General features: G+C 46.5%; 1 protein-coding gene across 1 annotated transcript in view; it reads right to left on the bottom strand.

Annotated features, from left to right (window-relative positions):
• LOC311240014 (TANK-binding kinase 1-binding protein 1-like) overlaps positions 1-14,124 on the bottom strand; it is a gene marked incomplete at its 5' end in the record, with an annotated part of 50,904 nt that overhangs the window by 1,968 nt on the left and 34,812 nt on the right. The window contains 3 exon segments of the mRNA XM_084328507.1: positions 532-809; positions 812-854; positions 8,574-8,852. Of these exon segments, the coding sequence (XP_084184633.1) occupies positions 532-809; positions 812-854; positions 8,574-8,852 (600 nt within the window).

Raw genomic sequence — 14,124 nt, 5'->3', positions numbered from 1 at the left:
AGACAGAGAGAGAGAGAGAGAGAGAGAGAGAGAGGAGACAGAGAGAGAGAGAGAGAGAGAGAGAGAGAGAGAGAGAGAGAGAGAGAGAGAGAGACAGAGAGACAGAGAGACAGAGAGACAGAGAGATACAGAGAGATACAAAGAAACAGAGAGAGACAAACAGGCTTCCCAAAAATGTATGAAGGTATAAAAGTAGGGATGTCCGATATTATCGGCCGATATTGGCATTCAAATGTAATATCGGAAATTATCTGTATCGGTTTTCAAAAAAGAAAAAAAAATATTACATTTATTTAACCTTTATTTACCCAGGCAAGCAAGTAAGAACAAATTCTTATTTTATTTATTGTGAAAAGTATACATAATGTTGTGTTTTTTGGGGGGGGAAACCCTGCATATATCGGTATCGGTTGATATCGGTATCGGAAATTAAGAGTTGGACAATATCGGTATATCTGATATCGGTAAAAAAAAAGCCAATATCGAACATCCCTAGTAAAAAGTGAAAGGATTGAAGTATGAGTCCCTCACGTTGATGGAGGGCCAGGACTGGGCGTGCTCCGTGCTCATATAGGCAGGCAGGTGACAGGTCAGCGTGGCCGGGCCCTCGGGAGCGGAGAAGGAGGGATGGGGAGGAGGTTCCCTAGGCGACGAGAAAGAGTGGTGGTGGTGGTGGTGGTGGTGGTGGTGCGGTGGTTCCCTTGACAACGGCGAGCCAATCCCCGTGGGGCCCAGCGTACGAGGAGGGCTGGCGGCCGGAGGACACACCCACTCATCCTCGTCATCAGAGGACTGGGGCGGAGTCACCAGGGGGTGGGCTCAGGAGGATCGTCAAGGAGACAGAAATGATGCACCTGGAGAAGAGGGGGGTTGGTTGGATTTGGGGGTTTGGTTGGATTTGGAGGTTTGGGTCATAGAAAACCTGGCCAAAGCTACTTACCATGGAGTGGGTTCATGGAGCTAACGTTAGCATGGAGTGGGTTCATGGAGATACAGTAACGTTAGCATGGAGTGGGTTCATGGAGATACAGTAACGTTAGCATGGAGTGGGTTCATGGAGCTAACGTTAGCATGGAGTGGGTTCATGGAGCTAACGTTAGCATGGAGTGGGTTCATGGAGATACAGTAACGTTAGCATGGAGTGGGTTCATGGAGCTAACGTTAGCATGGAGTGGGTTCATGGAGATACGGTAACGTTAGCATGGAGTGGGTTCATGGAGCTAACGTTAGCATGGAGTGGGTTCATGGAGCTAACGTTAGCATGGAGTGGGTTCATGGAGATACGGTAACGTTAGCATGGAGTGGGTTCATGGAGCTACAGTAACGTTAGCATGGAGTGGGTTCATGGAGCTAACGTTAGCATGGAGTGGGTTCATGGAGCTAACGTTAGCATGGAGTGGGTTCATGGAGCTAACGTTAGCATGGAGTGGGTTCATGGAGCTACAGTAACGTTAGCATGGAGTGGGTTCATGGAGCTAACGTTAGCATGGAGTGGGTTCATGGAGCTACAGTAACGTTAGCATGGAGTGGGTTCGTGGCGCTAACATTAGCATGTAGTGGGTTCATGGACCTAACGTTAGCATGTAGTGGGTTCATGGACCTAACGTTAGCATGTAGTGGGTTCATGGAGCTAACGTTAGCATGCCTGCCTCTGTCATCAAACTCTTAAAGATCATCAAGATCTTGTGTGAGCAATACTCTTAATATTACTATCAGACAGCTAACAGGAGGGAAATCCTAAAGAACCTAAAGAAATCCCAGGGTTTTAAAATTAGAGTAGGTGAAAACATTATTGAGGATAAAGAGGAGGTCACCTACCTGGGCTTTATTTTAAATAACAAACTTTCTAACAAAAAAATTGCACAAAAAGTTATTACTAAGGTCAATCAAAAAAACAAATTTTTATTTAGAATTTCCTCGTTCATAAATAGGAACGCTCTGAGGACCCTAGCTGGAGCCCTCATTCAATGTCACTTTGACTATGCTTGCACTTCATGGTACAGCAACATATCAAAACAAATGAAGACAAAGCTCCAGACCTCCCAAAACAAACTAGTGAGACCTTCACTTTAGGACTCACCTAACGCCAGCCCACTTTAGCAGGCTGGGATGGCTTAGGGTTGAAGAAAGAGTACACCAGCTTAAAATGCTACTGGTTTTTAAAGTACTAAAAGAAACGGTCCCCAAGTACCTAGTCAATTATTTTAATAAAGTAGGAGATGTCCACAAACACGCCACAAGAGGAAGCCCCACGGACCTGGTCCCGCCGAGAGTCAGGACATGCATGGGGAAAGATGCATTTTTTTACTCTGCTACGGTAATGTGGAATGCCCTGCCAACATTTTAAAAACTCCTGAACTCCCCTCTCGGATTTAAATCCGCCCTAAAAACATGGCTCAGCAGCAACTCAAAATGGTCTTAAAATGTTTTTTTTATCTCTTTTATCATAACTTGGCTTTTATTTCTCTTATCATGAGTTGCTTTTAAGGGTTTGCGGATTTTCTTTTAACATTAGTTAACTGTATGAGTTGTCAGGTTAGGTGTTTTTATAATTTTTTTTTAGAATGTGTCCTGTCAGTGTACATGTCCATTTGTGTTTCTGTGCCTTTTTATGTTCCATGTATGGACCACAATGGAAACAAGCCTTGGCTTTATTGTGTTTTATCCATTTTTGACCTGCGTTATTGACACTGTTATTGTCTTGTCTTTTAAAATGTTTTTTTTGTCATACGATTTGTGTCAAAATAAAGTATTCAATTCAATTCAATTCAATAGACGCCATCAGGGTTGGCATGGGTTAGCACCCCATTATAGCAATGGCACAGGTAAACGGTTTTACTGTACCCAAAAAAACTGCGACAAATACAGGAAAAATACCCTTAGAGAGAGCGAGTGAGGGCAGGGGCAGATCACACGGTTACAGACCATGGAACGGACAACACTATGAGTTGGATGAGAACTAGTCGGTTGGCCGGGTTGATCAGTACTTCTTGTGAAGTCAGTCAAATCAGTCAGTTGAAGTCCAACTAGAAAACCAGAGTTTGCAGGATATCAGTAACTATCACCAAGGAGGAGGGGGGAAGCGCTGTATGAGGGGATGTAGATGGTACTGAGGCCAGCTTGCCAGTCAGAGAGAAGAACTGTGGGCAAAAAGCTAGAGTTAAATGGCCTAGACCAAATGAAATTATTTGAAAATGGTGCTAGATGGGATTAAAGGAACAGTGGTAAATAAATTAGAGAAGATGGGAGACATTATTTATGAATATGGTGCTGAAAATGTGGAATCATTGAGAGAAAGAGGGTGGAGATATTGCAGTCAGTTAAGTCCAGACGGCAGAAAAAAATGTATTAGTGAAGGAGAGGAGACAGCTAAGAAAGCAGTGGAGAAAGGCGTCAGATGAGAAAGAGGACATTTATGTTTTGATGAAGAGCTAAGAAATTGGTTAGCAATACTTAGGGCTAATCAGCGGCTAGTTTATTTTCTAGAATTGGCCGTGCCCTGGGAGGATTCAGTGGAGGAGGCTTATGAAAGGAAAAAGCTTAGATATGCAGATTTGGCAGCAGAAACTGAACAGCGAGGATGGAAAGCTATGGGTTTGTCCGATAGAAGTAGGATGCAGAGGATTTATAGCACAATCGACTTTGGGATCATTATTGGGAGAGTTGGGGATTCGTGGGCAGAGTTTGCGAAACGCGAGAAATGAGAAGCATCGGTAGAAGTATTGACAGGGAGTCAGTAGATTTGGTTGAGGAGAAATAATGTCACCTGGGGGCCAAAGTAAACAAAGGGTAAGAGTGTTCCTTTTCTTCTCTGTTCACTGTTTCATGTGTCATATTGGTATCAGAATGGTTGACATAGAATAACACAAGGAAGTTCGGTGTGTGGATATCATGGAAAATGAGAGCTAGCAGGGAGGGTGTGCTTCTGGGACACTGGAACTAATTGCTGAGCCTTCCAGAGGTGTTGTGGGCCTAGCTTGATGAGACACCAGTAAGGGGAGGTGCCCACCCTACCACTCTCACTGCCTATCTATGTACACATTGAGTTGTGGTGGCCATTAGGGGCCATGTGGTATTGTGATAAGGTATGTAGAATCTATCTATCTACACATTGAGTTGTGGTGGCCATTAGGGGCCATGTGATAGAGTATGTAGCATCTATCTATCTACAGTACACATTGAGTTGTGGTGGCCATTAGGGGCCATGTGGTAGGGTATGTAGCATCTACTGTATCTATCTACACATTGAGTTGTGGTGGCCATTAGGGGCCATGTGGTAGGGTATGTAGCATCTACTGTATCTATCTACACATTGAGTTGTGGTGGCCATTAGGGGCCATGTGGTAGGGTAACTACGTAGTATCCTGAAGTTCACATCAAGGGGGCGTGGGTCTGTTGAAGTTGGCAATGCTATTTGGGGGCCATTATGTTGTGTCATGTTGAACTTTCTTTTAGCAGTGAGAGTGGGTTTCTTCATTGGGCGCTTATCCTTATCATTAGGACTCAAGTGTCTTGTGTTTATTTTATATGGAAAAAGTGGGCTGCGTTGCATTTATTATTGCATTTATTTATATATAAGGTTCTGCCTATGGAACCTCCCTACTATCTCTGCTCTTTCATTGTGTTTAAATTCAGCACTATGGTACTAGGTCACACGATTATTTAGCTTTAGATACACCACGTGTAAAAACTGAGCTTGGCTAGACGATTTTAAAGTTTTGAACTTTGATATGATGTTTGGGTTTTTGTCGGAACTGTACTTGTTTGTCCAATGTGTTTTTATAGTGTCTATTGTAAACAGGTCACTCCAGTAATGTAGGAGGTGAATGGTTACTAGTCAATTTGTCAGAAAAGGTCATCACTGATTATGACCAGCAGGCGGCAGTGCACGTGCAGAGTAGTCAGTTCCACTTCTACACCCCTGGTCAACAGTACTGTAGGTGTTACATAGAGTGCCATACACCATCAGAAAACCTAAGGCTGGCTTTACACAATGAAACGTTCACATGACTTTAGTTGGATAGTGTAAAGCACTTGAAGCTTCTTTGAAACTTCTTTGAAGGGCAGCAAATTAGACCCAGGCAACTACCGCCCTGTTTCTATTCTCACCTCCATCTAGAAAGTCATGGAAAAAATAGTCTACGAACAGGTCGAAAAGTACCTAGCGGAAAAAAATCTAATCTACGAATTCCAATCTGGCTTCAGAACATCCCACTCCACTGACACATGCCTTCTCTATTTGAATGACCACATCAAACAAAAGGTGGACGCGGGCAAATACTGCGGCATGGTCATGCTGGACCTACAAAAGGCCTTTGACACGGTCAATCACTCCATTCTGATTGACAAGCTAAAAGCAATTGGTTTTGATAGTCTATCAGTGAGCTGGATGCAATCCTACCTTGAGGGGAGGGAACAGATGGTGTAAACGGTACCCTATCCCCCCCCCCCTCACAGTGAGCTGTGGTGTTCCACAAGGAAGCATACTAGGACCGCTACTGTTCCTAATTTATGCAAATGACATGTCGTCAGCTTGTGACTGCAACTTGTTCCTGTTTGCGGACGACTCAGCCCTGCTGGTCTCTGACAAGAACAAGTTACAGGTTGAAAAAACCCTCAGCTCGGAACTAGGCAGAATCTGCATATGGCTCGCTGATAACAAACTATCATTACACATGGGCAAAACAGAGTCCATTCTCTTCAGTTCAAATAACAAACTCAGCAAGACCGACGGCTTCTCAGTTACAGTGGGTGACAATATTGTCACAAGGAAAGATGAAATTACCTACCTGGGTTCCATCCTAGAGGCTAATCTCTCCTGTGACAAAATGGCATCCAATGTAATAAAAAAAGTCAACCAACAAACTCGATTCTTGTACCGGATCTCCTCTCTGGTAAACAAGAATACCCTGAAGACTCTGGCAGGAGCACTCATTCAGGGGTACTACGACTATGCTTGCACCTCATGGTACCAAAGCACCTCAAAGGCGCTAAAAACTAAATTACAAACATCTCAAAAAAAACTGGTCAGACTACTGCTTGACCTTACTCCTAGAACCCACCTCACCCCTGCCCACTTTGACAACCTAGGATGGCTTAGAGTAGACGACAGAGTACAGCAACTTGCAATGGGCCTGGTCTACAAGATACACTACACGACCAAGGTACCCATGTACATGTCAAAATACTTCCCAAAGGTCAGTGAATACCACGATCACAACACCAGAGGGAGCTCCACAAATCATGTTAAACCCAGATTCGGCTCAAATAAGGGACTAAACACGTTTCGCAATTATGCCACATCAATGTGGAACGCCCTACCCAAAGCTGTAAAGGAATGTGGATCACTACCCACTTTCAAAACCACTCTCAAGGGACACCTACGGGAGACTGCAATTCAAAACTGGCCCCTGTAAATATCCTAACCCAACCCCCTCCAATGTACAGTCATTTACCTAGTATGGTTTTGTCAATAGTCCAATGTACAATTTTGCTTGTTTGTACAGTGTCTCCTTCCCCCCCCCTCAATGTACAGTTTTGCTTGTTTATACAGTGTTTCTCCCCCCCCCCCCCCAACCACCTCCAATGTAAATTACCCAGTATGTTTGTCAATATCCCAATGTACCCAACCCCCCCCACACAACCCCACCCAACCTCCTCCAATGTACAGTTTCTACGTCAAATGTATATACTCCCTTTTCTTGACTCCTTCTGTATCACAAACAGTACTGTATTTGCAAATCTGGTATGTCATAAATGTATAGATGTAGCAGTACTGACTATCTGTATGTCATGTATGTCATATATGTCCTGATGAATTGAAAATGGGGGACCCTGATGTAAACAAGACGAAAGTCTTTCTCTGGTCTGCATCCCCTTAACAATTGTGTGTATTGAGCTGTACTGTATTGTACCCATTCTGCAATCTGTTAATAAAGTTTTCAATCAATCAATCAATCAATCAGCCGCAACAGCTGCAAACATATTAAACTTTGTGAAACTAGTTTCATGCAACAGCCAAACAAAACGCCCATAACATGCCAGGTGATGACGTCAAACTAATGACTGCTGATATCTTTTCAACCGATTCACTCTTGAGTAGCCTGTCTTTCACACACACTCATAGGTCATAATTATGTTCATGAACAAGTTATCGATTTGCGGACAATGAGATGACTGGCTAGTACGCCATTCTTGTTATCAAACATACAGGTTGTAAACATGTTATTGACAGAAAGGCTTGCTAGGATAAGGTTAGCTTGGAGGCTCATTGTCACTGGCACCAGTCAAGTGACAGGTTCAGTTCAGTTCAGTTATTTTTTATTTCGGGTTTTGGACACATAACTGGTCATTCCATAAATCGCCAAAATCTTACCAGCTGCTATTGCAGCATTGTCCAATTGTCCGAAAAGGGCTAGGGAGAAGCACTAGGCTTGTCGGGCCCTACCCCTGAAGACTTGCCTTTCTTTTCTTTTTTTCCCCCTACATAGTACATACATATAGTACACATTACAGTACATACATATAGTACACATTACAGTACACATTACAGTATAGTATACCTGCAGTATATAATAGTATATATAATAGTATATAGTACATAATAGTGTATACAACACATATATAATGTGATATGAGATATATAGTACATGATATATACAATATAATATAGTACCATAATATAATAATTGTATAGTGTAAATATAGTTTAATATAATATACAAATTAGTCCAGTCCGCATATAAACTGTTAACTCACGGACATCAGTCAGACACATTTCCTCCAGTAGGCTGGTAGGCTCCAGAAAAAAACTGAGTTAATGTTAATGTTATTGGAACTATTAAATAAAGTGTGTTCATGCGTTGCATGCATCTTTGATTACCTTTTAAAAAGTTTTTATTGCTTTGTGCAACTGTGAAGTTGCATGGAAATTATGCTCCATGCAATTCGCAACCTGCAACTAGTTACGTGAAAGTTTCACTGTGTTTAAGCCAGCCTTAAGGAATCATTTGAAATGCATAGCTCAAAACTCTGTGTCAATATTTTCTGCCTATTAACTCATTCAGCGCCGGAGCATAATCCGCGAGATGGCGCTAGTACGCCACCGCTGTAAGTCAATGTGGGGACTGCGAGATTTGTGAGTGCTTAAAATATATCTTATATTAAAGCTATGGGTCTAATACACCCGTCGATTATCAGTGAGTTGCTTCCAGTCAACATGTACAAAACGGATTGTTTTTCCATCAGTACATTTCCGTTTTATACTGTTTTGAATATGAGTATAGTTTGGGTGCTTCTGAGTAATTCCAGAGAAAGACGCGATAATAGCGTTTTAGTGGAATACACTAAACACATTGTAATTTTTCGCCTGATTATCGAATCTTCCTGAAATCAACGCTAGATCATCATTATTATCCTTCCTCATGCAAGCATGCAATGTGGTTTAGACCGGCGCCCATGTTGGTTTAGACCGTGTTTTGAATTTCACCTATTCAAATGAAGAATGTGTTGAGCGAATGCTGGGATGAGTATTGAGCAGATAAAATAAATCAAGTGAGTCAAGCTGAACCCACCTCCGCAGCTAGGGGAAATCCCAGGTCCAGGGCTCTGTGGTGGGGACTATTGCTGAGACTGCTCCCTCCTCCTCTCTCTGCTCCTTTCTCTCCTCCTCTCTCGGCCCCTCCATGGGCTGAGGCCGGTCTGACCAGTCCAGCCAGGGAGGTCCGTAGCTGGCTCCTGGTCTGGGGGTACCCGGCTATCTCCCCCAGTAACGGCCGGGGTTTGGGGAGTGTGGACACCGGGTCCCTCATAAAGCGAGCCGGGGGCCTCTGTAGGGCCGAGGGGTCGGTCACCTACAAGTTCAAAGGTCAACATTTTACTAGTGTTTAAGGGTTACTTCGTTTTGCATCCCTACCTGTCATGCTGCTGCTGTGTGAGAGGAGGGTCAGTCGTACTCTGAAGTCCTTTAAAGGGATATTTCACTTTAGTAGAATATCAGCAGTCTTACCTCTATTGTAAAATCACTAACTACTAGGGGTGTAACGGTACGTGTATTCGTCCCGCGAATTTACGGTACGGCCGTCACGGTGCGGTACGTGCAGCCATACGAAGAATACGCCTCACAGCGCAAACACACCAGTTGCACATGCAGACACTCGCGAGGTCCGTGCGAGAACAGCGCGCGTGGCCGGGCACACCGAGTCCGACTTCAGAGCAGGCGAAAGTGCACGGAGAAAGGCACATTTACATTGGAACAGCTGCAGGGTCATTACAATTTTACAGTTTTCTTTCGTTTTCTTGTTCGCCCAATAATGTTAACCAAATGAAACCAATGGAAAGAAACACACCAACAAACACACCAACATTCTCCCCCGCCGGACTTGAGTAGGGTAAATCTGCAGTGCCGCAGCCCCATACATTGCCGGACTCACTTTTCCTATAGAAAATTATTCTATTTAATAATAATAATTAGAATAATTATCATAAATATAATATATAAAAAACAAAAAACTAAATAATAATAATAATAATAATAATAATAAATATTATAAATATATTTTTTCTGTTGTACCAAACTCGTACCGAACCGTGACCCCAATACCGAGGTACGTACCGAACCGTGGCTTCTGTGTACCGTTACACCCCTACTAACTACTAAGCGATGACTCTCCACTGCTGTCCCTGTAATCTGCTGTCAACACCACCATTCCTCCCAGGTGTCAGGCTCCTCATTCACTTCCATTCATTTTGAGGACCTAGTCTAAATATCATACTTCTGAATTATAAACAAACAATACAGCAATATTATTCTGTGTGATATATTTTTGGAGTCAAATGTATTCTTTCGTTTTTTTTTTTTTTTTTTTTAACAATATATTTATTGGGTTTTAGTTTGCAAATTATAAATATTATAAATATATCAGCAGAGCAGTATTCAGCAAACATTTTCACCCCGTTCTCTCTCCCCTAACCCCACCCCACACAGAATAATAATTAACTTCAAAAACAGGTTCACATAGGAAGGATACAGATTTAAATAATAAAAAATAAACATAAATAAATAATAATACAACCAAAATGTTTTACACATTAAGTAAAGGGTGTTTCTTGTCGTTTTTACACAATAATCAGAGTTGTCCCACAGTACTCCCCCTAATCCTTTAAGAAGTACACAAATGGTCCCCAAGCATTATCAAAAATTGTGAGGTTTTGCCCGCTGCTCACTACCTTTTCTCTGTTTCTTTAAGCCTTTACTGTTTATTTCCCTTCTATACTGTTTATTTTCCCTTCTCACTCACTCTCTCTAGCCCCCACCCTCTCGTTCCTTACCCTTAGTGGCCACACCTGTTCGATATTCTATTATCTCTCGCACCTGTGGTGGCAGGCTAATTAGTCCCCCTGTGGGCTTTAAATACCAGGGCGCTTCCCCTCGTTTTGGCGTGGGGTCGTGTTGTATACTTGCCGAGTCATATTCTCTTAACATCTAGACTCTTTCGGGAGATCCTCTGTCTGCCTATGCTGTTCCATTCTCCGGCGTCGAGATGTTTGCTCCAGCCTTCGCCAGCTGTCGCCGTTGCCTGTGGGGGAGACTGGTCTGCGCTCCCTGTACTTCCACGGGAGGCACCCCAGCGTTCCACTGCAGACCCCCGCGCAGCTGTTCGTCCTGACGCACATCCAGACCAGCGCAGACGCTCTCCAGTCCTCAGCGCGCAACGCGCATCTTCCAAGGACGCTCGAGCTTGGCACGCTCTCCAGACCAGCGCGCAACGCGCATCTTCCAAGAACCCTCGAGCTTGGCACGCTCTCCAGACCAGCGCGCAACGCGCATCTTCCAAGGACGCTCGAGCTTGGCACGCTCTCCAGACCAGCGCGCAACGCGCATCTTCCAAGAACCCTCGAGCTTGGCACGCTCTCCAGACCAGCGCGCAACGCGCATCTTCCAAGGACGCTCGAGCTTGGCACGCTCTCCAGACCAGCGCGCAACGCGCATCTTCCAAGAACCCTCGAGCTTGGCACGCTCTCCAGACCAGCGCGCAACGCGCATCTTCCAAGGACGCTCGAGCTTGGCACGCTCTCCAGACCAGCGCGCAACGCGCATCTTCCAAGAACCCTCGAGCTTGGCACGCTCTCCAGACCAGCGCGCAACGCGCATCTTCTAGACCTTCGTGCTTGGCACACTCCTCCTCGCAGACGCACCCCGACGCGTCTCTCGGTTCCGGTGCGCACTCAAGCAGTGGCGCACCACTCTGTTCCTCGGCTCCGACAGTCGGCTACCCGGTGACGACACCTTCGCCACCGCCGCCTGTTCCAGCACCACTCTGTCCTCGGCTCCGACAGTCGGCTACCCGGTGACGACACCTTCGCCACCGCCGCCTGTTCCAGCACCACTCTGTCCTCGGCTCGGACTGCCGGCTCCCCGGTGGCGATACCCTCGCCACCGCCATCGCCACCGCCGCCTGTTCCAGCACCACTCTGTCCTCGGCTCGGACAGCCAGCCACCCGGTGGCGATGCCCTCGCCCCGTTGCTGTCCCCTTACCATTACGCATACGCTGGGTGAGTTTTGATTGTGATGTCACTCTCCCAGCGTATTGCCTCTGTTTTTGGTTCTCACTTAGAATAGTATTTTTGGACTTTACATCTCCCCCTGTGTGTTTGTCACACGAAGATATTGTTACTTTGTTCACTTTGTTATTTTGGACTGTTCTGCACCTGCTCTGTTTTTCCCCTTGTGCATTAACTATCTCCTCTGTCCTGCAGAGCGGCCCAGATGATTTCCACCAGTCCTCCCAGTTCCTCCCTGTTTCCCCAGCCCGCCTCCGCGGGCCTCAGTCCCCTCAGTCCCTAGTCCTCTTTCCCTAGTTCCCCTAGTCCCTAGTCCTCTATCCCTAGCTCTCCTAGTCCCTAGTCCTCTCTCCCTAGTTCTCCTAGTCCCTAGTCCTCTATCCCTAGCTCTCCTAGTCCCAAGTCCTCTCTCCCTAGTTCTCCTTGTCCCTTGTTTACCTAGTCTCTAGTTCCTCTGTCCCAAGGCGTTCCCTTAACCTTCCCTTAGTGTTCCCTTTTCCTGCCCGCCTCTTAAAGGCACCCTTCCTTCCCCTCATATTATATTCCTGTATTTGTGATTCTCCCTTAAAGGGACAGTGCCCTTTTCCCTGTTTTTCCCTGTGTTTCAATAAATATCTGTTTCTTGGCAAACCACCATACCTGTCTTGTGTTGTGCGATTGGGGTCGGTTACAAACCATAACAGTACGACCCCACCAAGTCTACGACCCCAGCTAGCACAGACTGTGTATGTTGAGTTTGCCTTTTTTTTTCTTGTCCCCTCTAGCTCCCCTGTTAGCCCTGTTAGCTTCCCTGTTAGCCCAGTTTAGCTTCCTTGTTAGTCCTGTTTAGCTCCCTTGTTAGCCTGTTACTCCCCTGTTTGGCCCAGTTTAGCTTCCCTGTTTAGCTTGTTAGTCTCCCCGGTTAGCTCCCCTGTTTGCTTCCCGTTTTGCCCTGTTTGACCCCCCTGTAGCTAGCCATGCCCTGGCGGCTAGCCAATCCCTCAGCAGAGCCCCTGTCTGCTAGTCTTGCCCCGGCTGCTAGCACAGCCTCTATGTTGATGCAGCCTTGCAGCTGGCATAGGCCCTGTAGCTAGCCAGGCCCAAGCAGCTAACCCGGTCCCTCTGCATGGCCTCCACTTTTTTGTGTAGTTTCTCCCACTGCTAGGACTGCCCTTCAGCTAGCAAGGTCAGTATTCCCACAGCTAGGACTGTCCTTCCAGCTAGCTTGTTCTCTCATGCTGGTCCGGCCCTGTCTGCCAGCCTAGCTCCGGCAGCTAGCGCAGCCTCTATGTAGATGTAGCAGTACAGCTAGCATAGGCCCTGTAGCTATCAGTGCCTTGGCAGCTACCCTTTCCCTCTGCTAGCCTAGCTCGGCAGCTAGCGCAGCCTCTATGTTGATGTAGCAGTGCAGCTAGCATAGGCCCTGTAACTATCAGTGCCCTGGCAGCTACCCTTTCCCTCTGCTAGCCTGGCTCCGGCAGCTTGCGCAGCCTCTATGTTGATGTAGCAGTACAGCTAGCATAGGCCCTGTAGCTGTCAGTGCCCTGGCAGCAACCTTCCCTCTGCTAGCCCTTTCCCGGTGCTGCCATGGTTACCCCTTTGCTACCCTGCTTGCCCCTCAGTTCCTCTAGACCAGTTTGCTCTAGACCAGTTCTCTAGACCCAGTTCCTCTAGACCAGTTCCTCTAGACTAGTTCTCTAGACCCAGTTCCTCTAGACCAGTTCCTCTAGACCAGTTCCCCCAGTTACCCCTCGGCGACCCTGTTTCTTTTGCTAGCCCCACTCTTGTGGTGGCTTCCCCTGCTGGCTTGGCCAGTACCTCTTGTTTTGCCCCCTGCCACTCTGTCTGTATTTGTTTTGGGTCGCCGGGTGGCTCCCGTTGGAGGGGGGGATACTGTGAGGTTTTGCCCGCTGCTCACTACCTTTTCTCTGTTTCTTTAAGCCTTTACTGTTTATTTCCCTTCTATACTGTTTATTTTCCCTTCTCACTCACTCTCTCTAGCCCCCACCCTCTCGTTCCTTACCCTTAGTGGCCACACCTGTTCGATATTCTATTATCTCTCGCACCTGTGGTGGCAGGCTAATTAGTCCCCCTGTGGGCTTTAAATACCAGGGCGCTTCCCCTCGTTTTGGCCTGGGGTCGTGTTGTATACTTGCCGAGTCATATTCTCTTAACATCTAGACTCTTTCGGGAGATCCTCTGTCTGCCTATGCTGTTCCATTCTCCGGCGTCGAGATGTTTGCTCCAGCCTTCGCCAGCTGTCGCCGTTGCCTGTGGGGGAGACTGGTCTGCGCTCCCTGTACTTCCACGGGAGGCACCCCAGCGTTCCACTGCAGACCCCCGCGCAGCTGTTCGTCCTGACGCACATCCAGACCAGCGCAGACGCTCTCCAGTCCTCAGCGCGCAACGCGCATCTTCCAAGGACGCTCGAGCTTGGCACGCTCTCCAGACCAGCGCGCAACGCGCATCTTCCAAGAACCCTCGAGCTTGGCACGCTCTCCAGACCAGCGCGCAACGCGCATCTTCCAAGGACGCTCGAGCTTGGCACGCTCTCCAGACCAGCGCGCAACGCGCATCTTCCA

This window comes from Notolepis coatsorum (genome assembly GCF_963971535.1).
Source record: "Notolepis coatsorum genome assembly, chromosome: 14".
NCBI lineage: Eukaryota > Metazoa > Chordata > Actinopteri > Aulopiformes > Paralepididae > Notolepis > Notolepis coatsorum.
This window is presented reverse-complemented; position numbering and strand designations above follow the sequence as displayed.